Below are 26,195 nucleotides of genomic sequence, written 5' to 3' on the forward strand. Positions count from 1 at the left end.
CAAACTTAAAATTACCCATTGACTGCCCCATAAACCAGGGACAGCCCATTGGTTCATTTTCCATACTGACAGTGGGCTGGCCCAATCACATCTCTTTAGTATCTCATCTCTCAGTAATGCCAGATCAACAGACACAATAGCTACATAAATAGAACATGTGTTGCTATCTTGACCTGGAGAGTGAGCCACGCTATTCATCATGTTCATCTCCTGCTCACTCACCTCACCTGGAGACAGATGGTCCACGTGTCTTTATTGAGATGTTCCAGTGTCTTACGGCGCATCTGCCCACGTTACATAACACCACAGCCCCATAGAACACAGAAACACGTCTCAAGAGTAGACGTTCACAGAAACAACTCTCTCTCAAGAGTGGATGTTCACAGAAACACCTCTTAAGAATGGATGTTTACAGAAACACACCTCTCAAGAATGGATGTTCACAGAAACACCCCTCTCTCAAGCATGGATGTTCACAGAAACACCCCTCTCTCAAGACTCTCAAGAGTGGATGTTCAAAGAAACACCTCTCTCCAAAAGTGGATGTTCACAGAAACACCTCCAAGACTGGATTCCCCGCTTCTAAAGAGCTTGAATAAGAAGAAGAATGAGAACACAACACCCGGAGGTTGAGAGAGTTCAAGGCACTGAGAGGTCTAGAGCAGAGAAAAGCTTGCTGAATTAAACAAACATTCCAGTACGCACTCCAGCAGGGAGCAACAAGCACTCCAGCACACGCTGATACCCCCTTTAAGGAAGTACACTGCAACTTTATACTAAGCTTATATGTCGCTTTGGATAAAAGCTTCTGCTAAATGAATACAACTCAAGCCTGAGAGAATAAACTGAGGTCGGGCTTGCTTGTGTGACCCGTTTCCATAACAACATTGATCCAACATGGATGGCCATCCCACAAATATGCAGGGAGAGGGGTTTGTCTCCACTAGAGAGGGAGGGGTTTGTCTCCACTAGAGAGGGAGAGAGGTTTGTCTCCCCTAGAGACAGAGAGAGGTTTGTCTCCACTAGAGAGGGAGAGGGGTTTGTCTCCACTAGAGAGGGAGAGGGGTTTGTCTCCACTAGAGAGGGAGAGGGGGTTGTCTCCACTAGAGAGGGAGAGAGGTTTGTCTCCACTAGAGAGGGAGAGAGGTTTGTCTCCACTAGAGAGGGAGAGAGGTTTGTCTCCACTAGAGGGAGAGGGGTTTGTCTCCACTAGAGGGAGAGGGGTTTGTCTCCACTATAGAGGGAAAGGGGTTTGTCTCCACTAGAGGGAGAGGGGTTTGTCTCCACTAGAGAGGGAAAGGGGTTTGTCTCCACTAGAGAGGGAGAGGGGTTTGTCTCCACTAGAGAGGGAGAGGGGGTTGTCTCCACTAGAGAGGGAGAGAGGTTTGTCTCCACTAGAGAGGGAGAGGGGGTTGTCTCCACTAGAGAGGGAGAGAGGTTTGTCTCCACTAGAGAGGGAGAGAGGTTTGTCTCCACTAGAGAGGGAGAGAGGTTTGTCTCCTGTGTACAAGAATGGCAGTACTTTCCGATGGCTGCTGTCATGCCTCCGTTGGCAATTAGTGTCTGATGAGCAAATTGCTAAGTGAAGTAAGACCTTTGTGAATTGTAAAAAGCTTTGGGTCTATAAAGCTGCCGCATCAGATCAGGCCTCAGGCCTCAGGGCTTGCACCCCAAACCCTGATAAACCAAACTGCAGTAAGGCCTCCATGCTTCCATCCTCTGACCTCCAGAAACACCAGCCTCTGAACACCAGCCTCTGAACACCAGCCTCTGAACACCAGCCTCTGAACACCAGCCTCTGAACACCAGCCTCTGAACACCAGCCTCTGAACACCAGCCTCTTAACACCAGCCTCTGCCAGGAGGGGAACTTCTGGTTCTCGCTGGTTCCACCCAGAGTTCTAATGAGGGATCTTAAAAGGCTCGTAGTTAGTGTGGAGGTTCCAGCCCCCGTCCCGGTGTTCACGGTCATGCTCCACGGTCTAAACCAACGGTATCAGCCTCTGAGGCAAACAGACCCGCTGTGTGGGTCTCTGAAGCTTGGATGGACATTTGCTGTAGCAACCCAGGAGTGCTCACACCGCATTTATTTCATGTGGCCACAGGTTCTCTCCCCCATGTGAACACAGGAGTATGAGGTTGCTCCAGTGTTATGTGATAGCCAATTACCAGCTAATGAGCAGCTTGTTTCACAAACTGCTGATCAAGGCAAGCTGCTGTAAAAATAGCAGCAATTATAAGGCGTTTTAGTGAGCTCCATTAGTGGTGATCTGCAAGCAACCACAGACATGGTGTAATATTACCACCACACACAGGATAACCCTGACCCCACACACAGGATAACCCTGACCCCACACACAGGATAACCCTGACCCCACACACAGGATAACCCTTACCCCACACACAGGATAACCCTTACCCCACACACAGGATAACCCTGACCCCACACACAGGATAACCCTGACCCCACACACAGGATAACCCTGACCCCACACACAGGATAACCCTTACCCCACACACAGGATAACCCTGACCCCACACACAGGATAACTCTGACCCCACACACAGGATAACCCTTACCCCACACACAGGATAACCCTGACCCCACACACAGGATAACTCTGACCCCACACACAGGATAACCCTGACCCAGGGGCGCCGCCAGGAATTTTGGGCCCCATGAAAAAAATCAATCAAAAGGCTTCTCAGTATGAGTACGCTGATATTATCCAGGACAGAAAAAGAAGACTGTCCAACTATGATATGAATGACTGCCAGCCAAGCTTTACTAAGAAAAAATGATTAAAAGTTGATAGAGAACTAGATTTTTGAAGAGCACTCTTTCCATTTCATACCTCAGAGACTGCGGGAATTAAGGTGAGGGCAAAGTCTAGGGTGAGAGCAGCAGGTCCAGAGCGCAGGGAGAGCAGAGCGCCTAGACAACAGCCAGCAGTGCTCGCCCTGCCCTGCCTCACCCTCCCCTGCCTCGCCCTGCCCTGCCCTGCCTCGCCCTGCCCTGCCTCACCCTGCCTCGCCCTCCCCTGCCTCGCCCTGCCCTGCTTCGCCCTGCCCTGCCTCGCCCTGCCCTGCTTCGCCCTGCCCTGCCTCACCCTGCCCTGCCTCGTCCTGCCCTGCCTCGCCCTGCCCTGCCTCGCCCTGCCTCACCCTCCCCTGCCTCGCCCTGCCCTGCCCTGCCTCGCCCTGCCCTGCCTCGCCCTGCCTCACCCTCCCCTGCCCTGCCTCGCCCTGCTCTGCCTCGCCCTGCTCTGCCTCGCCCTGCCTCACCCTACTCTGCCTTGCCCTGTAGATGGCTGCTCTACCTAACCCTGTAGATGGCTGCTCTACCTAATCCTGTAGATGGCTGCTCTACCTAACCCTGTAGATGGCTGTTCTACCTAACCCTGTAGATGGCTGCTCTACCTAACCCTGTAGATGGCTGCTCTACCTAACCCTGTAGATGGCTGCTCTACCTAACCCTGTAGATAGCTGCTCTACCTAACCCTGTAGATGGCTGCTCTACCTAACCCTGTAGATGGCTGCTCTACCTAACCCTGTAGATAGCTGCTCTACCTAACCCTCTAAATGGCTGCTCTACCTAACCCTGTAGATGGCTGCTCTACCTAACCCTGTAGATGGCTGCTCTACCTAACCCTGTAGATGGCTGCTCTACCTAACCCTGTAGATGGCTGCTCTACCTAACCCTGTAGATGGCTGTTATACCTAACCCTGTAGAATGCTTGGCTGGACTGGTTAGTTAGTTTCCTCCAGGATCACAATGACTCTTATTAAGTGACTCATTGCTCTTTTAGGTTAGATATAACGAAGCTAAGTCTTGTACTCACTGTGAAATATTTTACTGTTGATTATTCTTCTACAGGTACAGTCCTGCACTTTTGTGGTTCATGTTGTTTTAATTTGTAACTTGTATAACTGCATGCTCTTATGGGTCTTCCCTTTTGGCACTTGTTTAGCTTTTTCACAATGTATGCTTCATGTTTTGGCTACTTGCAATGTTTGGGACAATCTTGTTGTTATGATCAGTGACCTATGCTCTTTTGTAAAGACACCATGTTTCCAACCAGAAGGAGATGAACTCTCCTCCTAAACAGACACACACACTGGCACTAAGACACACACACCTACACAGTGGTGACCCTAGACAGTGTATCACAGGCCAGCAGAGGAAAAGAGAGAGAGAGGGAAGAACAGAGGAAGGGTGGGAGAAAGAGAGAGGGGGAGAGAGGTGTGGTAGATGGGAAGGGCGTTGTTTGGCCGAGCGCCAGTTTAATTCATTTACGTTGCCCTGCCAACACGAGACGCATGAGATTGAGTCTTCAGATCTGCTGAGTCGTCACGGTTACCCTTCACAAGTCAGACCCTGCCCCCCCACTGCCAAGGTCTACAACAGTAACATAGAGGTCTATTAATACTGGGGTTTACAACAGTAACATAGAGGTCTATTAATACTGGGGTCCACAACAGTAACATAGAGGTCTATTAATACTGGGGTCTACAACAGGAACATAGAGGTCTATTAATACTGGGGTCTACAACAGCAACATAGAGGTCTATTAATACTGGGGTTTACAACAGTAACATAGAGGTCTATTAATACTGGGGTCCACAACAGTAACATAGAGGTCTATTAATACTGGGGTCTACAACACTAACATAGAGGTCTATTAATACTGGGGTCTACAACAGGAACATAGAGGTCTATTAATACTGGGGTCTACAACAGTAACATAGAGGTCTATTAATACTGGGGTCTACAACAGTAACATAGAGGTCTATTAATACTGGGGTCTACAACAGCAACATAGAGGTCTATTAATACTGGGGTCTACAACAGGAACTGGGAGGTCTATTAATACTGGGGTCCACAACAGTAACATAGAGGTCTATTAATACTGGGGTCTACAACAGTAACATAGAGGTCTATTAATACTGGGGTCTACAACAGCAACATAGAGGTCCATACTGGGACTTCAACAGCACAATGCTCTAACATTTTGTAATTGAGTCTATATATGTCATTTAGTCTATAATACACAGTAGTGCTTGATGTACAACTCTATAAATATTGATCGTGATCAGTTGTAGTTTCTTGGGGTCAGTTGACTGATGCTCCAACTCAGCAGCATGGAGTTCCTTCCACAACAGAATAAAAACTGAAGGACTCTTTAAACACTTTCTGTCTCAGGGCCTCATATACTAACATTGCGACCACAGCTTAATCTGCGCCTTTTGCCCAACCGCAAATAAATAGCGCACGGTGTGTTTCCGCATTTTGCGTGGTATTTATCAAACCTGATCCTAGTCGGTCAATCAGCGCCTTTCTCCGCCCTTTAGTGTTAATTAGCGTGCCTTTAAAAGACAGGAAAAATCCCTTGCACGTTACTGCCACCACGGGTGATTCGAGGAAAATAAAAAGAAGATTCAGCGAACAGGAGATATAAATATTGGTTCACGAAGTTACAGCTAACATTAATATGTTACAAGGAAGAAATACACCTGTCCTCTCTCTCTTTGCGGCACACGCCACTTTCCCTTATACCCTCCCTGCTGTAATCTGCCGTTTTTACGGAAGTGCGCAGCCTTTGTAAATACGGTTTATGTCTTTACCCACTATTTTACGCCTGAAATGGGCGCAATCCTGTAGGTTAATGAGGCCCTCAGTGTCTGTTTCTCTTTAATGATCTCTCTCTCTCTGCCTCTGTCTCTTCAAGGCATGGAGCACAAAACAACAAACAGGAAATGTCACAAGTCAGGTATTTTCAAACGGTCACACAGACAGGGGAGAAGAAGTTGAGCTTTGGACAGGACGGTTCTAGAGGCAGCAGTGTATTTGATTAGCTTTTCTAGCAGACTGAAAGGTTTACAAGGCTTTCTGTTCGTCATCCAAGTAGCCACTCATTGAGGAGTGACTGCTGAACTTCTACCCTCCAGAATCATTTAAACACCAAACACATTCACAGGTCCATACTTTTAGTTCTAGAAGATAAAATGGGTTGAAAGGTTTAGCGCAGTGATTAAAGAAACTAAATGACTATCAAGAGGTTAAAGGTTCAAATTGCCCTTCCAATTGTGTTTTATTTTAGATGAAAGTGTCTGCTAAATTAATACAATGTAAATAATAATCATTAAAATAATGAATTAAATTGCTTGAAGATTTGATGTCCTTTACGTCCATGATGGGTTTTGATTTTCTGTCAACATGTTCAATGATACTGTCACGTTTATATATGTTATTATTAAACATATCCACCAGGAAATATGTGCATGCGATTAACCATGTCAACTCCTTGGAATTATGTGCGAGAGTGGGTGTGTTTGTGAGTGTGTGTGTAATGTAACACATACATAACAGAACGCAAAGCGGGTATAACACAGACAGACACTACCAACACTGTAGCTCTTCCTTCTCCGGCCTGCCCCCCTGTCCTCCCTCCTCCGGCCAGCCCCCCCTCCTCCGGCCTGCCCCCCTGTCCTCCCTCCTCCGGCCTGCCCCCCTGTCCCCACCCCTCCGGCCAGCCCCCCCTGTCCCCCCTTCTCCGGCATGCCCCCCTGTCCTCCCTCCTCCGGCCAGCCCCCCCGTCCCCCCCCTACCGGCCAGCCCCCCCTGTCCTCCCTCCTCCGGCCAGCCCCCCCTGTCCCCCCCCCTCCGGCCAGCCCCCCCTGTCCTCCCTCCTCCGGCCAGCTCCCCTGTCCTCCCTCCTCCCCAGGCTGACTGCTATGTTAGACCCCCCCCCCAAACCTGCCACGACAGGGGGGTTGGCCAGGCGGGGGAAAGAATGCTGCCTCCCCCCACTTACACACTACGGATTTCATCAAGAGCTCCTGTTCATATTACATCAACTTTAATTAATTAAATTGCAATGCAATGTAAATGTCAGGGAGATTCTCTCCATCTCCCTTCATTAGCAGTGGTTACACATGCTGCCGTTGTCTCAGGGGGCTGAGTGGGTGTTGAATACCACCCATCTGCCCCACTCCTCTCTCTCTCTCATCCCCACTCCTCTCTCTCTCTCATCCCCACTCCTCTCTCTCTCTCATCCCCACTCCTCTCTCTCTCTCATCCCCACTCCTCTCTCTCTCTCATCCCCACTCCTCTCTCTCTCTCATCCCCACTCCTCTCTCTCTCTCATCCCCACTCCTCTCTCTCTCTCATCCCCACTCCTCTCTCTCTCTCATCCCCACTCCCCTCTCTCTCTCATCCCCACTCCTCTCTCTCTCTCATCCCCACTCCTCTCTCTCTCTCATCCCCACTCCTCTCTCTCTCTCATCCCCACTCCTCTCTCTCTCTCATCCCCACTCCTCTCTCTCTCTCATCCCCACTCCTCTCTCTCTCTCATCCCCACTCCTCTCTCTCTCTCATCCTCATTTTGAACACACATTCATCCCACACACACAGTTTACACACACAATCATTGTATAATTCATCACACACCACTACAATCATACACACACACACACACACACACACACCTACATTCAGCACACGACCATCACACACACCTACATTACACAGATTCAACACACACACAAACTTTCAGAAAATAAGCTCTATATCTTCAGTACCACACACACAAGCATTCAGACAGAATGAAGTGTGAAACATGTCACTATATACCAGCACACAGCCCCACCTCACCAAGTCCACTGTGTGAGGGACAGGTGTGTGTGTGTGTGTGTGTGAGGGACAGGTGTGTGTGTGTGTGTGAGGGACAGGTGTGTGTGTGTGTGTGAGGGACAGGTGTGTGTGTGTGTGTGTGAGGGACAGGTGTGTGTGTGTGTGTGAGGGACAGGTGTGTGTGTGTGTGTGTGAGGGACAGGTGTGGATGTGTGTGTGAAGGACAGGTGTGTGTGTGTGTGTGTGAGGGACAGGTGTGTGTGTGCGTGTGAGGGACAGGTGTGTGTGTGTGTGTGTGTGAGGGACAGGTGTGTGTGTGTGTGCGTGTGAGGGACAGGTGTGTGTATGTGAAGGACAGGTGTGTGTGTGTGTGTGTGTGAAGGACAGGTGTGTGTGTGTGTGTGTGTGAGGGACAGGCGTGTGTGTGAGGGACAGGTGTGTGTGTGCACACATCTGTGAGGGTAGGGAGACCTCTACTGGTCAGGTGTTTCTTTGCTGATAATGGCTGCATTTCCCAGATTTATTAAGAAGCTCTTAACGCTAAAAGCTTCTTAGGAGCGTTCTAAGAGCGTGTGTACACATGACTGTGTGTGTGTATGTGAGTGTTTATGGCAGTAAGTGTGTGTGTATTAGTAAGGATGGGAGGAGGGTATGGGTGTAGGGTTGTGTGTGTGTGCCCAAGGTTGTGTATGTTTGCATACAAGGTTGTGCATGTATGAGGTGGTGTGTGTGTATGAGGTTGTGTGTGTGCGAGGTGGTGTGTGTTTCCTGCTCTGGAGTCGGTCTCATCCTGGCTCTCAGTATTCTGAAGTCTGACGACATCTTCCAGGTGAGCAGCAAACTCAGAACGGGCGTCCTTGAAACTCCACAAGCTGTTTGTTTGATGTAATGCCAACACAAGCATGTCTAGACTACTTTGATGTGCTGATATTTAAGGCAAAATTATTTCAGAGTTGAAGTTGAGCAACAAAGGATAAACTGGAACAGAGAAGTAAGTCCAGAGGAGGTGGCTGAAGATGCAGAAACAGCAGAACCCAGGAGAGATGGAGGCAGGCTGCGAGGCAGGCTGGGAGGCAGGCTGCGAGGCAGGCTGGGAGGCAGGCAGGCTGGGAGGCAGGCTGGGAGGCAGGCTGTGAGGCAGGCTGGGAGGCAAGCTGCGAGGCAGGTTGGGAGGCAGGCTGGGAGGCAAGCTGCGAGGCAGGCTGGGAGGCAGGCTGGGAGGCAGGCTGGGAGGCAGGCAGGCTGGGAGGCAGGCTGGGAGGCAGGCTGCGAGGCAGGCTGGGAGGCAGGCTGGGAGGCAGGCTGGGAGGCAAGCTGGGAGGCAAGCTGCGAGGCAGGCTGGGAGGCAGGCTGGGAGGCAGGCTGGGAGGCAGGCTGGGAGGCAGGCTGGGAGGCAGGCTGGGAGGCCACAAGGGGGTTATGGGTACAGGACACACCCAGGGCTCACCCTCCCTCACACACACAATCACCCTCCCCTACTCACTCACACACACGCGCAAACACACTATCACACACCCAGCTGTCAGGAGGTATGCAGTGACAGCGTTATATAACCTGCTGGTTGTTGACAACCACCTCTGACACAGTCTGTGTGACCTGGGGCAACCCTGACAAGCAGCCCTGTGTGAGAGAGTGTGTGTGTGTGTGTGTGTCATGTTGTGTGAGTGTGTGTGTGTCATGTTGCTTGGTCCGTTTACGTTGAGGTGGTTTTGCTCTGTGTTTTTATGTGTATGAGTGTGTGTGTGTGTTTGTATGAGATGCAGTCTGTAAAATTACTTTTTTTTTTAAGAAGACATCTACAGAAGCCACAGTTTTTTTCTCTGTACAGGAACAATTTGGAGAAAATACACACATGATGTACAAAAAAACTTTCCCAACCAGACCATAACGCCTGTCGCCCTGTATTCATCAGTAAGAGATATATATATGATAAGAGTACATAATGGTGTCATGACCTCGAGCCAAGTTGTGATGTGGTCCCTGTGGGGTTTAACATGAGACAGCAGGTTCAAATCCCCCCAGAGCCATGCACGAACGATAAACAATTTAGGGCCCTTATTTTAGCAAACAAAGCATGTGCTGGCAATACCTTTTTGTAATATTTTTTTTTCAACTTCCAAAATATATATATTTCTTATTCTTCTTGTTGCCTTCTGCCTTGCTCCACAGTACCTTCATCGACTTAGCCTAATGTGTGGTGTGTGATAACCAGGAAATGAAAGAAAGGAATGCAATGACATGGAACAATATTGATTGAATTAATAGTGACGCAAAGTACTGACAAAGTATTTGTTCTTCGTTACTTGCCATTTCTAAAGGTATGATGTTAAATCTTCAAATTCAACTAACAGGTAAGGAATATAGTCTTATCTCCACCACTATGTAACATCCTTACACCTGGTTCAGACTGTGGTTACCATCTTGTACCTGGTTCAGACTGTAGTTACCATCTCGTACCTGGTTCAGACTGTAGTTACCATCTCGTACCTGGTTCAGACTGTAGTTACCATCTCGTACCTGGTTCAGACTGTAGTTACCATCTCGTACCTGGTTCAGACTGTAGTTACCATCTCGTACCTGGTTCAGACTGTAGTTACCATCTCGTACCTGGGTTCCCGTATCTGATTCAGATGAACCTGGAGGACAGTCGCAGATCTGCGTGGATGCAGTTTATGGCAGCAACGGGGGAAAACAAGGAACATGAGTCTGTCTGGTGAGTGACCTCCAACTTCACGGTAGTTGTTCTTCCAAGGTTAGGGTTTTCTCCTGTAGGAGCAGTTTGCTACCCAGAAGAGGAGACATGAAAATCATTTATAATAAGTTATTTTGCTGCTCCTCAAAAGCAAAAACAGATTTCCAAATTAATATAAAGTCGGCATATTTGTCCCTAGATTTGATTTTCTTTTGCTAGGGAAGGTGACACACTGAAGACCAACCGTTCCATCAATAATCTTTTTATTTCCAGCATTGATTAAAAAACAAACAAACAGCTGTTAAAAAATAACTCATTTTGTACAGTCAGTTAGACCTGTTCTGAAAACTGCCTAAAACCCTGGAATAGACCTGCAAAAGGATTACTCCAAACGAAAACATTTCCAAACTAGAAAGACAATGGCATCAGAAGATTCCCTTCGTAACAGAGGAAAAGGTAGACTAAAAACAATCAAGATGAAATGCAAATTGTTGTGATTTAATACCGTGCAAATTTCATCTACAATATCAGATTTGTACATTGTGAGTGTAGTTATGTTTCAAAGCAATTGTGAATAACAAAATTGAAATAAAAATACTTCAACTTAAAAGTCAAAAAAGAAAAAGAAAATAATGTTTCCATATTCATAACCACATAAAAAACAGCAAAGAGGCAGTAAGGGATTGCAATATCTACAAAATGGGCATTTTAACAACCTAGCTTTGTACACTGTACAGAGAATTGAACACAAACTTACATCTTTTGCAAAACATAAAAAGGAAAAACTTGTGGGGTGTCACCCCCCAGCACCCTTACAGCCTGCAGCTAGCAATCACCTAGCTAGCTAGCCCCTCGGAGCCTGCCTCTACCTATCATCTAGCTAGCTAACCCCTCACAGCCTGCAGCTAGCAATCACCTAGCTAGCTAACCCCTCACAGCCTGCAGCTAGCAATCACCTAGCTAGCTAACCCCTCACAGCCTGCAGCTAGCAATCACCTAGCTAGCTAACCCCTCGGAGCCTGCCGCTACCTATCATCTAGCTAGCTAACCCCTCCCAGCCTGCCGCTACCTATCATCTAGCTAGCTAACCCCTCGCAGCCTGCAGCTAGCAATCACCTAGCTAGCTCACCCCTCGGAGCCTGCCGCTACCTATCATCTAGCTAGCTAACCTCTCCCAGCCTGCCGCTACCTATCATCTAGCTAGCTAACCCCTCCCAGACTGCAGCTAACTAGCGATCCCCCACCACCTGCCACTAGCCATCTAGCTAGATATCCCCCTACCAACCTGTACTTCTCCACACTTTAACAAGTGAGAAAAATAAAAACAGAATACAAATGTATTTCTTTTTTTCTAATTTAAGAATGTTTATGACTTAATAAACAGTTTATTACTGTTTAATTGTTCTCTTCAGGGGACCTGTATGCAGCGTGGAGGTGTGTGTATGTGTTAGAGTGTGTGTGTGTGTGTTAGAGTGTGTGTGTGTGTGTGTGTGTGTTAGAGTGTGTGTGTATGTGTTAGTGTGTGTGTGACAGGGAAAGAGAGGACGCTACTTGTCCCAGGATGCTCCGAGGCTTTTGGGATCTATTGCTTCCGTGTCTTTGGGGATCGCTGAAGTGAACTACAATAACCAGCTCAGTGAACTACAATAACCAGCTCAGAGGGATGTCAGCTCACAGAACGACTGGGCATGTACCAGGGTCCCTCACCCACCCGTCTACAGGCCACAGAGAGGTCATCCATCTGCAGGCAAATCTGGACGTCAACACCTCCAGCTCAGCCATCTTCTATGGAGGTTGTTACCAGGAAATACATCTCGCCAGTGTTACCAGGAAATACATCTCGCCAGTGTTACCAGGAAATACATCTCGCTGGTGTTACCAGGAAATACATCTCGCCAGTGTTACCAGGAAATGCATCTCGCTGGTGTTACCAGGAAATACATCTCGCTGGTGTTACCAGGAAATGCATCTCGCTGGTGTTACCAGGAAATACATCTCGCCAGTGTTACCAGGAAATACATCTCGCCAGTGTTACCAGGAAATACATCTCGCCAGTGTTACCAGGAAATACATCTCGCTGGTGTCCTTTGGAGGATTTCAATTTTATGGCACGATTTCACGAAATCATAAAATCAGACGTAAAAAAAATAAACTAGTGCAAAAAAATATATAAAAGGTAAATCAATCCAATTAAAGCCAGAGTGTAACTAAATGAGCAGCTGGACAGGACTGTTGTGACAAGGTTAGGATGATGCAACACCTCCTGGGGTCAGGGTGGGGTCAGGGTGGGGTCAGAAGAGGTCAAAGTGGGGTCGGGAAAGGTTGGGGTAGTAATAAAGTCCAGGGGTCTCATTTATAAAACTGTGCGTAGGATTCTTACTAAAGTGTACGTTCGCCCAAAAGCCTAAAATGGCGTACGCCCCCCAAAAATCCTATTTATAAAACCGTGCGTACGCACACCTGTACGCAATGTTTCCTATATAAATCACAGATTACCCACAAGTGTTGTACGTGAATCAGCATTTTACCCCGCCCTGAACACGCCCATTTTAACCATAAATGATCAATGCAAAGCACCTCATGAATGCTAATCCAGTATATTTATGACCTTGGCATGCGATTGTTCTTTATGGTGAATCATGGCGACCGGTGGGAAAAAAACAAAAAAGTGCAACTTTTTAAACACTGTTAGCCTATTGGTGGAGGCCCAAAAACCACATTATTTGGTGGCCGGTGGATCACCAATAAAAAAAACTGTGCGAGTGGCGTCAACTGTGCCAGACAAAAGCGTTTTGTTATGAACAGTAATCTATTAAAGTCTGGACTGATAACGAGGACGTAGAGTGTAGCGATTGCACGGGAGCTTGACGACTGTTTTCTAGTTTTTGACATATGAGGATATTTGCACAGTAGAAATATATTTAGTTATACACTGTGTTCTGCAGTTATCCAAAGGTAGGATATGTGATGTTATCCTGTATTCCATGCAGTCGGGGAATCTCCCCCTCCTGCAATCCCGTAGTGGACAATCTGATGGTGAGGAAGTGCTGAATTTTGATTTAAAATTCAACCTTGATTGTACAAGGTGTTTATGGAACAATTATTACTCAGTAGGCCTACAAGGGCAAATAACGCTACTGGATGTAATCTTCATGATAATGATGAAATGTGTGAGGAAAACAAAATATATAAATATTGTGAGTAATTGTTCTTCCCACATTGACTTTCTACAGTCTGACTACAGTACGGTCATCTGCATCGCCAATTCCAACTGTTTCCAAAATGTGCGTAGGCCTACGGGAGGGTCAGAGTTTGCGTGGAGGACCGCACATTCTCCCGTCAAGTTTGTTTTTTATAAATCACAACCTTTGCGTGGAAAGTGTCGTACGCACATTTTCAGCCCCGTTTTGTGCGTACACAAGCTTTATAAATGAGACCCCTGATGATTTTCTTGGAATATGGACCCAGGCAGGTTTGATTGCACTAGTATTGTCATCCCTTTCATCCTGATACTGGATTCATACTGTCTCACATTCTGTACAAGCTCTGGGCAGGTTAGGGTTGTAGAGAGTTCAGTGTGCTTGACCTGGAGGTGGGGGGTATTAGATAAGGGGGTGATTGTCCTTGTTTTCTACCTTCACTTAAACATTCTGTATCTTTATCCTATTTTCCATTGTAACTTCTTTATGTCTGAAGGTTCATCTCCAGAAGGTTCTCTTCTCAGCCTGGCTGTTCACTTCCTTCTCTGCTCTCTTATCTCGAGTACTACCTGCTTCTCCGTCACTCTCCCCCCACACCCCCGCTCTCTCCCCCCTGCCCTCCCCCAGTGTCTCCTCGACAGGGTCACGGTGAGGCTACACCTCGGTCTGCTGCTGCGTCTCCATGGTGACGATGTCACCGCGGCGCAGCTGTGTCTCCATGGTGACAGTGTCACCGCGGCGCAGTGGCATCTCCATGGTGACGGTATTGCCACGGTGCGTGTCATCCAGGCTGTCCAGGTCGCTGCTCGCTGAGTCATCCAGCACTGGCGTGGAGGCGTCCGAGGCTGACCAGGCTCCGCCCGACAGCCTCAAAGAGCCCTCCTCCCCCACGCTGCCCGCGGGCACCCCCCCCCCTGCCAGAGGTGGGCTGCACTCCTCCCCCCCCTGGGGAGGTTGGTGGGGGGGCAGGTACTGGCTGGGGTGGAAGTGTGGACGTGCCGCGTGGACGCCTCTCCCGCTCAGGGTGCTCTGGGTGGAGGGGGTCTGGGAGGGGGTCTGGGAGGGGGGCAGCGTGTCGTAGGGGGGCTCCTGGTAGTCCTCCCCCAGGGGCAGGGGCGGGGGCATCTGGTCCTGGCCCAGGAAGTCCTCCTCATGAGGGGGGGGGTAGTCGCTGTCAATGTCGTAGCCCCCCAGGTAATAATCAGTCTCCAGCTCCCGGCTGCTGCCCCCCAACTGGGCCGACCCAGGGCCCTGGCCCCCCAACTGGGCCGACCCAGGGCCCTGGCCCCCCGGGGCCGCCTGGCACGCCGGGGCCCCCTCGTGGGTGGGCAGCTCCTGGATGTCAGGAAGCCGTGTGCTGGGCATCCAGTCAGACGTGTCCCAGTGGTACGCTGTGGAAGCAGGACACAGCCAGCATGAGACAGGAACCACCACACAGCCAGCAGGATCCAGCACACATGTCTATGGACAGCTACACCAGCACGAAAACACATCCTGTTCAGAGAGCTTGTTAGCTTTGTTCTGGAGGTTACACAACATGCAGGATGAGGTTTGGTCGAGGTCAGGGGTCATGCCAGGCTTCCAGAGGTCATGGGACATGATTCGCAACTGGACAGAGTTGCATACATCGTGATGACAGACATGCAGCAACGCTTAGGATTAGCAACCTCCTGTCACTGAGTCACGGCTCGTCACATGACACATCACATGACACATGACATCACACGACACATCACAGAGGCCGCAGGCAAACACAAGAGGAGCAGTGGAAGATGGTGGTCCTGGTTGCCGTAGGGAACGAGGGGTCTCGCCCCGTCAACTGCAGCATCCCAGAATGCATTGCTGTCAACGCCACAAACACTGTCTGACAGCTGGATGCATGCTGCAGGTGGGGTAGGGACATGCGATGAGAGAGATGTAGTTAGAAAAGGGGGATTGGAGACAGGAGAGAGGAGAGGAGTACAGAAAAGAAGAGATAGAGAGAAAGAGTGAAAGGAAGAGAAAGGGAGACCAAAATGGAAAGGAGAGAGATAGGTAGAGACAGAGGGAGGGGAAGAGAGAGAGAGGGGAAGAGGGAGTGGGGAGGGGAAAGAGAGGAAGAGAGAGAGGGGAAGAGAGAGAGGGGAAGGGGGAGAGAGAGGGGGAGAGAGAGAGGAAGATAGAGAGGGAGAGGGGAAGGGAGAGAGGGAGAAAGAGAGGGAGAGAGAAAGGGGGAGAGAGAGAGGAAGACAGAGAGGGGAAGGGAGAGGGAGAGAGAGAGGGGGGAGAGAGAGAGGAAGACAGAGAGGGGAAGGGAGAGGGAGAAAGAGAGGGAGAGAGAGAGGGGGAGAGAGGGGGGACAGAGAGAGGAAAAGAGGGGAAGAGAGAGAGGGAAAGAGAGAGGGGGAGAGAGAGAGGGGAAGAGAGAGAGTCACCTCTATTGTAGCTCTGACCTTGGTCCATGACTGACACTGTCAGGTGGGAGGAAACAGGAGAAGAGAAAGCTTAGAGTGTGTGGTGTGTGTGTGTGTGTGTGTGTGGTGTGTGTGTGTGCCGGAAGGACAGAGTGAGGTGCCAGACAGGTGCTGGCTTCCTGAAAGACTGAGTGTGTGTGTGTCTGTGTGTTTGAGAATGAGTGTGTGTGAGCTCTAACTACTCCGTCTACACACACTATCACACACTCTCACACACTCTCGTGCAAGAATGGACTACACTGAACGGAGGAATGGTCCATGCATCCTAAACAGCTTTGTGTTTATAATGTTTAAAATGTGTATAATGTGTGTGTGCGTATCCAGCAAGACGTGCAGCCCTCATTCCCCCCCCTCCCTCACCCCCCCCCCCCCCATCACCTGCCCCCCCCTCCCCCCTCCATCATCCTCCCCCTCTTCCCTCCATCATCCTCCCCCTCTTCCCTCCATCATCCTCCCCCTCCTCCCTCCATCATCCTCCCCCTCTTCCCTCCATCATCCTCCCCCTCTTCCCTCCATCATCCTCCCCCTCCTCCCTCCATCATCCTCCCCCTCTTCCCTCCATCATCCTCCCCCTCCTCCCTCCATCATCCTCCCCCTCCTCCCTCCATCATCCTCCCCCTCTTCCCTCCATCATCCTCCCCCTCTTCCCTCCATCATCCTCCCCCTCTTCCCTCCATCATCCTCCCCCTCTTCCCTCCATCATCCTCCCCCTCCTCCCTCCATCATCCTCCCCCTCCTCCCTCCATCATCCTCCCCCTCCTCCCTCCATCATCCTCCCCCTCTTCCCTCCATCATCCTCCCCCTCTTCCCTCCATCATCCTCCCCCTCTTCCCTCCATCATCCTCCCCCTCTTCCCTCCATCATCCTCCCCCTCTTCCCTCCATCATCCTCCCCCTCTTCCCTCCATCATCCTCCCCCTCTTCCCTCCATCATCCTCCCCCTCTTCCCTCCATCATCCTCCCCCTCCTCCCTCCATCATCCTCCCCCTCTTCCCTCCTCTCTATTCATCCTGTTTTATCTCTCCTGGAACCCCAATGGATCTCTCCTGCGGCTGTGTGTGTGTTTTAGTGTGAGTGCCTTGTGTGTATGTGTGTGTGTTTTAGTGTGAGTGCCTTGTGTGTATGTGTGTGTGTTTTAGTGTGAGTGCCTTGTGTGTATGTGTTTGTGTTTTAGTGTGAGTGCCTTGTGTGTATGTGTGTGTGTTTTAGTGTGAGTGCCTTGTGTGTATGTGTGTGTGTTTTAGTGTGAGTGCCTTGTGTGTATGTGAGAGTGTTTTAGTGTGAGTGCCTTGTGTGTATGTGTGTGTGTTTTAGTGTGAGTGCCTTGTGTGTATGTGTGTGTGTTTTAGTGTGAGTGCCTTGTGTGTATGTGTGTGTGTTTTAGTGTGAGTGCCTTGTGTGTATGTGTGTGTGTTTTAGTGTGAGTGCCTTGTGTGTATGTGTGTGTGTTTTAGTGTGAGTGCCTTGTGTGTATGTGTGTGTGTGTTAGGGTGTGTGTCCGTGTACGTGTAACATGTGTGGTTCAGGCCTGACCTTTCTGCCCACTGTGTTGGTCACAGAGATCACAGCATCCTCTCTGGACCAATAACATCACAGACGACCAGAGTAACACCTCCAGGCCAAATGCCTTCCTAGTGTGAGTGTGTGTGTGAGTATGTAAGTGTGTGTGTGTGAGAGAGAAACTGAAGCTTAATCAGCCATTTCCTTCTGTCGTAGAAGAGGCACAAAACGAAAGAGAGAGAAGTAAAGAGAGCTAGATAGAGGAATAGAGAAAAGTAGAAAGAGAAGTAGAGAGAAAGAATGGAACATGGTACCTTCGTTTTCGATCGTGTCGACAGCATCATTGACCAGTCGAATGACGGTAACTATGGAGGCTTGAAGAGGAGACATGAGACAGTCAGGCAGCTGCTCACTCCTATTGGTCAGGTTGGTCATACGGTCTCTCCTATTGGTCAGGCTGGTCATATGCTCTCTCCTATTGGTCAGGCTGGTCATAGACTCTCTCTTATTGGTCAAGGCTGGGCTGTCATTTCTGATATGATCATGTCTTGGAGGAACTCAAAGGCCCTGTCATGTTTAAACTGTGATTTAACTCTTTACATGGAACAGCTGTTTCAGTAAAAAGTCACCTGAACCACAGCCTTGGATAAAGAACACACAACTGTGAAATAATACTAATAAAACAGCAGGGGGGTATTCCATCAACGTCGCTAACAAAAGCCGCGCCTGCATAAAAAAGCTAACCTAACTTAGGTAAACGTCAACTCAGACTTAAGCTTCAAGCCATTCCATTAACATTCCGTTCCACTAACAGGCAACGCTAATTCAAGCTAGACCTCAATGATCTTGGACTGCGCACACCGATCAGGTGGTCCTCTCAGAAAGCAGCAGGGTCGACCAGCGACGCCATGTTCTTTTCAGCAGTGTAACCACATTTTTCAGTTATCCTGAAAAATTGCAATCCTGCCGATATTAACAGGGTGAGGGAGACTATCTGGCAAAACATTGTTGACCGTTTAAATTCGTAAATTGTAGGCCTGCCAAATCTAAATAACATAACTAATGCATTTAGGCCTCCTGATAATTAGCGGAATTTGATGAGGTGTCTGAAACCGTTCTGACAGTCACTGGCCGATATTCTCAACAGGAGGCTGAGAATAATAACCTAAAAAAGAACGCTGCAGCAATTGAAAATTCAATTTGGAGGTTATGTATAAATTTAAGACAAGGTTTGGACTTGATGTGGGCTAATAATGTTTTTGTCTTCACATCTTGAACTAAATTAATATATCACTTCAAAATAACTTTGCCACACACATTTATCAACTGATAGGCTAAATGCTGAGCTTTAAAATAAAAGGGAAAGATAAGCATGACTAAAATGGGGATTCACTGAAATAAGTATTGTTGCACAGATCCAGCACCAACATTCAGATCAGAAGGTGACCCAAACTGTAGCACACTTTGCTTGGCAAAACAGTCATTTAAAATTGCTCAGCATGACTAAGAATATATATTCATTATATTACGCATGCAAATTCAATCCAAATCCAATTATTATACTTTAAACTAAGGAAAATACTTTATTCAATTCAATAAAAAGTCTCCTTGATTCTTTGTATTTCAAGATGACCTTGAAAACTGAGGAAAATATTCAGGTGCCGTTTTGGAGCAAGGTACACCCTTCTTATTTCCTGGCATAGTTGCCTTTGCTAAACCTTTCCAAGTCACCAACCCTGTTCAAGAATGTCCCACATGCAAAGAAACACAGAGATGCAGACAGACTGAACAGTGGTCAAAGCTTGGCTACAGTGAGCTTGCTTCCTTGTGTGATTCCAGCAGACTACATAGTCTAGGCCTACAGTACCTACATAGATTGCAGTTTACTACCCTAATTTGTAATACCATAGACTACTACTCTCCTCTCTACTACTTTCTACGAAGGATGGTAGGCTGCTCTTATGTGTTCATTGCCATCCTTAAGAGTTGCTTAAGTGTTTTTCTATACTGTATGTGTATATATATATATAGATATACATATATTGTTTTTAAGAAAGACACTAAAATCGATCTAGATAAACTATGCTGGGCCTGCTGAACCTATACCACTTCCACAGATACTGGTCAGGGAAGCATTACTTCTGTCTCTGAAGACCCTTAGGGCTGGTGGGATAAACACTGTATAATCTGAGCACCTTCATCCACAGGGTTGAAGAAGGGATACACCATAATTGACAAAACTTGTCAAGACGCACTGCTTATTATAGGCCTTATTGTATGTCAATTAACCAATGGCTTTTGAAAACAGTGAAAGTTACATTATTTGTTAACTTGTTTATTTAAATTAATACATTCTTTGGAGATTAAGTTAACACGTAAATTAATTCATGCTGGGTCATATTGTGAAAAAAAAGTCTGCATTTCTGTTTACGAACACGGACGGAACAAAAATGCTTTGCGGGCTGGACTGTCTTATGCCATTCTGTTTCCGCATGTTTAAAATTATTTGCAAGACATCCAAATTCAGCTCGACTTTTAGCCTGACATGGAGCAGGTTAGTTCAGAAGTATAAGTTACCTTGGTGACTTAGCTAGATCTAGAATAAGCCACCTGAATGGAACGGAACTCTCGCTGGAGTAAGCCTGGCTTTTCCTTAATCTACGTTGATGGAACACCCCCCAGGAAAATAGGATTTCCACAGATGACCCAGTGTTACCTGGAGACAGCAGAGCTAAATTCTGCTTAGACCAGTGACCATGGAGACAGAGTGGAAGTGGCATCGATGTTGGCATGGCAACATGGATGTGGGCATGGCTGGCAGGATGTGGTAACCCCAGCTATGTACGGTTGTTATGGTGCCAATGCAGATTGGAAAATAAGAAGCAGCAGACAGACATTTAACTCCAAACCAAAACAGACAAACTGACACGACCACAACAACAACAACATCATCACCACAGTGTGGCTGACCAGGTGTCAGATATTGTCAAATCAGCAGCTTTTTAGACATCAACAGCCACATTTCATGGAAAAAAATTAAAATAATTGTAAAACTATGAAAACACGCCAGCTCTTTCAAGCGATGTGACTTCCTGAATAAGCACAGCAACACCTGCAGGATGAAACATTCAGCTAGCAGCAGTTTGAGGAACCAGCTGATGAATCTACCATGGTGCTGATGAGGATGTAGCTCGGCTAACGAGGCTAACTAAGCTAGCTAGGCTAACAATGCTAGCTAGGCTAACAATGCTAGCTAGGCTAGCGAGGCTAACTAAAATAGCTAGGCTTACAAGGTTAGCTGGGCTAATGAGAATAATAGTTCTACGACTGGATAACTTATCTAACATGCAGGCTGATTCAAAACTACAGGACATACAATATGCTTCTACATTATACTTACATATCCTACACTTAGATATCCTACACTTAGATATCCTACACTTAGATATCCTACACTTATATATACTACACTGTGACTTAATACACTTAACGTGCATAGCTCCGCTGTGCCTGTGACAAGTGACACTTCCTGTTCAACACATCCTGCGACGCGTCTACATGTCTGGCGTCCAAGGTGATGGCTGGATGATGGGGAGAAGAGGGCGGGTCTTACCGTTGTCATCGCAGGAGTCGGACTGAAAGGAGCTCAATGATTGGACCTCGGAGCTGCTTCCTTTGTTGCTCCCGGAGAAACAGGTTACCTCCTCGCCCATGTCCACCATTTTACCTGTCAGGGATCAGGGAAGGGCATCATGTTTGACTGGAGGAGGTTAACATCAGGGATCAGGGAAGGGCATCATGTTAGACTGGAGGAGGATAACATCAGGGATCAGGGAAGGGCATCATGTTTGATTGGAGGAGGTTAACAATGATTCAACTGAGTGTCTTGTATTTCTACAAGAGAGACTGGCTGGCAGCAGTGGTTGGCTAAGGGACTGCGTTTGTGTGTGAGTGCGTGCGTGCGTGCATAATGCATGAACTACGCTGGGCCACAGAGAGAGAAACTCAGGGGGAAAGCTTGTCAATACCTTGAGTATTTGTTATAGCACAATATACACACACCCAGCTTTGACGTAGGCAGAGAAGGCTGCTTGGCAGAAAACACACACCCATACCAAACGTGAAGATGTGAAGCCAACGAGCTTGTCTAATTAGTAGAAAGGACTTGTTAACCAGGGGATGATTCTGTGTAATATGAATATGGATGTGCTGCTGACAACACTGCACATCCTGGAAAACAAGATGGTTTATAAGACACACACACACACAGACACACACACACACAGTGTGTCAGGATAAGAAGATCACACTGTATCTCTCTTACCCTCATCGTCCCAAGGGCTCTTGCGGAGAGAGTCACAGTCAGATCGGCATGGCGACACGGGCGGCATGTTGGGTGCTACGCTGCACACCACCACGCCCCTGCGCCCGCCGGTGCCCAGTATCCTTGGCGACTCAGGGTGGAAGGTGGTCATCTCCGTCAGCTCCGCCCCCCGCCCGTCCCCCATCTTGTCCAGTGTGGTGCGGGGGTCGCCCTGGAAACACGGCGTGTACGCCATCGGCCTGACGGGAACCTGGGGGGGGCCCCCGACCCCGGCCCCCAGCCCCGGCCCCAGCCCCGCCTCCGCGTACAAGTTGAGGCTGTCGGCCGGAGAGCAGCGCAGTGCAGAGAACTGCAGCCCGTTAGCCTTGTTGAGCAGCGCGGCTGTGGCCGGGTCCTGCACCAGGGACAGGTTGTTACGGGAGTAGTTCTTCTGGAACACCTTCTTCCTCAGCGCAATGAAGAGGACAATCAGGACGATGATGACAAGCAGCACGGCAGCCAGGCCAATGAGCTCCTCCTTCCCCAGCAGGGCGTGGCCGGCCTGCATGTCGGGCACCACCACGGGACGCAGCCCGCAGCGCTGCCCCACAAAGCCCAGGGAGCAGTTACAGTAGAAGGATCCGTGAGTGTTCACACACACCCCACCATTCTCACACTCCCCCTCCGGAGACCCCTGCTCACACTCGTTCACATCCTCCTGGCATCTGGGGAGAGGGAGGGTGGGGGGAGGAGAGTTAGAGAGCGGAGGGGAGAGAGAGGGATGAAGGGAGTTGGAGGAGAGTTAGGGAGGGGGCAGGGAAGGATAAAGGGAGGAGGGGATGGAGGGAATTGGAGTTACAGAAGGGGAGTAGAGGGAGACATCAGACCATCTTCTAATCTACTGTCTTCAGACAACAGAGTCTCACAACACAGACGAAAGAATGTATGTATGTATGTATTCATATATATAACAGTGAAGTTGAAAGTCCCCTGTGAGAGTCCCTCTAGTTCTGAGACGCAGCTCACACTGCCACCTCCTGAGCACAGCAGGAACCACAGCAGCACAGGACCGGGTTACATAACCCACACAGACGGGTGGGTAAGAAGGAGATAGAAAGACGGGTAGATAGAAAGATACGTAGATAGAAAGATACGTAGATAGAAAGATACGTAGATAGAAAGATTGAGAGATATTGGTACAGAAAGATAAAACTAAAATACATAGATGAGTAGATAGATATCCAGACACACAGATATGTATATATATGTAGATAGATCCGTACGTCAACCCTCTGAAGCCTCGTCTGCAGCCACACAGGAAGGCATTGCCGAGGGCTTTACACACGCCGCTGTTCTGACACGGGTTGGGAATGCACGCCGTCACCTCTGTCTCACAGCGCCCACCGGTGTACTGGAGGCTGCAACTACACGCAAAACCTGGGAGAGGGAGAGCACATGGAGGAAAAGCGGGGGGGGGGAGAGAGGGAGGTGGAGGAAGAGAGGGTGAGAGGGAGAGGACAGGGAGGAAGAGAGAAGGAGGGAGAGGGAGGGAGGTGGAGGAAGAGAGGGTGAGAAAAGAGGGAGAGGGAGGGAGAGAGGGAAGAAGGCAAAAGAAGAAACATGGTGAGAGAAGAGACAGGAGGAGAGAATAAATGAAGCGTTCAGGATAAAGGAGACATGTGGTACTGGGACAGAGCTTAGACACACACACATTTGAGACACAGCACACATACTATCACACACTCATCATTCAAAACACACACTTTATCACACACACAGACAGACAAACTTTATCACAAACATGCAGGAGTGTGTTCATGTGTGCACATGCATTGTTTTGGTTTTTGGCAGCGTTGCCGTGGAGACTTGGCAGGGGTGAGAGCCAGCCAGCCTGCCAGCCTGAACACAAACACAAACCTCTGGGAAATCACTCTAGTACACACACACACACAATCACACACACACAATCACACACACACACACACACACACACGCCAGCTCACAACACTTACATTCCGGCTCACACAAACACACAAACAGTAGGGAAATCACCTCGGCAAACCAGGGAAATGGCATTGTGTTTATCAGAGTGAGCTTACATATACACACACACACACACACACACATTCGCCTATTCACACACACACAAAGCCCCAGATAACCTTTAGACAGAAGTCAGGCATGACAACAGTAATAACAGGGGGTATCACAGCATGAGTGTGTGTGTTTGAGTGTGAGATTTGACTACAGGAAATGTGATGAGTCTGTAGAGGTCAATTATGGGGGATGGAGGGTGATAGAGGGAACAGGGGCAGAAAACTTGTTATTCATCTGAGATGTTGGAGAGGGAGACCCCCGGCTCTGGAGAGGTAACCATGACGCCAGGCTTGCCAGCTGGCACACGGCACATGGCACAGCACCATGGTTACAGCAATCAATGACTTCCTCCTCCATCCCTCAAGGAGACTTGACCGTCCTGGGAGACTGCTCACAGACCTTATCACATACACGTGTGAGTGTGTGTGAGCATGTGTGAGCGTGTGAACGTGTGTGTGTGGGGGAGCTTGTGTGTGTGTGTGTCCGTTCATCAGAGATGGCAGTAAATATACTCATATCTAAAAGGACTCTGGTAAATGTTTTAAAATGTTTTTTCCCCAAACACACAGAAAGGAGAGGGGAGGACAGAGAAGCCTAATACAGAAACATTTTAGCAGAGCGCAATAGAGTACAGTACAGTCCTCATCAAGTGATGCAAACTTTTAGTTTCCAAATATTTGTAGCTAAATATTTTTTCAACCTTTTGAAACTTTTTCTTTTAAAACATTTTTTTTTTAATGTTTCAACCTTTCTAAACTTTATTTTCTAAACTTAAAAAAAATATGTTTTGTCTCTCCACACAAGAAGGTTTCAAGTTTTTCTAGTCCCCCCCAAAAATGCACAAATTAATTCAACCTTTCTAAGTTTTTTCCCCACACATACAGTGAAAGCAGAGATTCTTCTTGTTGCCTTCTGCTTTGTTCCATGGTAGCTTCGTAGGCTAGCTTAAGTTTGTTGTACGATATAGCCAGGAAATAAAAAAATGTGTAAGTGTGTGTGTGTACGAGTGTGAGTGTAAGTGTGTGAATGAGTGTGTGTGTCTCCTCTTGAACAACGAGGAGGAAGTGAGAGAATTCCAGTGGCCACGATCCCCTGCAGCTTGTGTTCCAGCACTCACCACCAGAGGGCAGGCTGGTGCAGGTGGCCCCATTGAGGCAGGGCAGGGCGAGGCAGGCGTCGGGGTAGAGATAGCAACCAAGCCTGAGCTCCGTCAGGCCCACCACCTCAGCGTAGCGGCTGCGCTTGTTGTGCAGCGGCAGCTGGTTGTTGTTGAGCACCACAGAGTCCAGGCAGCCCTGGAACCCATCCAGCACCCTGGGCCCCTTCTTACTGTCCAGCAGGCTGCCGGGGTTGGGGGGCTGCACCTGGACACACACGCACAAGAAGGGAGACGTGAGCTGGATTTGTAACTGTAGATCCCCACTAGAGGGTGCTGTGGTGTTATAACAGCTGATGCTTGTGAGGCTGAAACGTCAGTCACGCACGCCCACCTGGGCTCCAAAGTAGATGGCTCCGTCAGGGCCGAGAGGCAGCATGCGGGGGGGCCCGCGGCGTCGCTCCACGTAGCTGTCGTCCAGAGCCAGGCTGGTGAAGTTGGGGTTCAGCTCCAGGGACACGGAGTGCCACTTCCCATCGTTGACGGGCCGCCCTGAGATGCCCAGCGCTCCCAAGGCCACACCAGGGATGCTGCTGCAGTCCAGCTGGAACCACAGCCTCCCCTCCTCCAGCTGGGGGAGGAGCCATGGAGGGGGGGTACACAGTCAGTTAAGTCCGTTGTAAAAGAAACAGTTGTGAACGGTCATTACAGTTTAGTTAAACAGAAAAACAGGTTACAAGAGATGAGTAGTGTAGAAACATGGGCGTCTGAAGTCCATGCGTGTATGGGTGTGTGTGGGTGTGTGTATGAGGAGTGTGTGTGTGTGTGTGTACCTTGAGCAGAGTGCAGGGGTCAGAGTGTGTGTACATGATGATTCCGCGGCTCTGCAGGGTTCTGATTCGCAGCTCCAGCTTCATCTCTCCGCGGAAGCCGTCTGACACCTGGTACTTTATATAGCTGTTCCCTGAGAAGCTGATAGACGCTTGGCCTGCCCACACACACACACACACACACACACACACACACACACCCACACACACACACACACACACACACACACACACACAGGATACAGTCATTAGAGTCCCTAACCACAGTATTTTCCTAAGAATAGAGGTAAACCTAGACTAGAAACACATATACACAAACACACAATACCTACATAGAAACACACCCCAAGAAGAAGAAACCTGTATCGATCATACTATCACCCACCCACACAC

The 26,195-nt window shown here is 48.7% G+C and overlaps 1 protein-coding gene across 1 annotated transcript in view; it reads right to left on the minus strand.

Annotated features, from left to right (window-relative positions):
* Positions 1-10,579: 10,579 nt before the first annotated feature.
* fat3a (FAT atypical cadherin 3a) overlaps positions 10,580-26,195 on the minus strand; it is a 78,255-nt gene continuing 62,639 nt past the window's right edge. The window contains exons 21-29 of the mRNA XM_084674030.1: positions 25,806-25,960; positions 25,367-25,603; positions 24,994-25,240; positions 23,063-23,216; positions 21,801-22,504; positions 21,090-21,203; positions 17,791-17,850; positions 15,939-15,974; positions 10,580-14,915 (exon numbers count right to left, since the gene is read on the minus strand). Coding sequence (XP_084530156.1) covers positions 14,179-14,915; positions 15,939-15,974; positions 17,791-17,850; positions 21,090-21,203; positions 21,801-22,504; positions 23,063-23,216; positions 24,994-25,240; positions 25,367-25,603; positions 25,806-25,960 — 2,444 coding nt within the window. The 3' untranslated portion in view covers positions 10,580-14,178. The remainder of the gene's footprint in view (positions 14,916-15,938; positions 15,975-17,790; positions 17,851-21,089; positions 21,204-21,800; positions 22,505-23,062; positions 23,217-24,993; positions 25,241-25,366; positions 25,604-25,805; positions 25,961-26,195) is intronic.

The sequence above is a fragment of the Hypomesus nipponensis genome, chromosome 15 (genome assembly GCF_054491055.1).
Source record: "Hypomesus nipponensis isolate SF chromosome 15, ASM5449105v1, whole genome shotgun sequence".
In the NCBI taxonomy this organism is placed as follows: Eukaryota; Metazoa; Chordata; class Actinopteri; order Osmeriformes; family Osmeridae; genus Hypomesus; species Hypomesus nipponensis.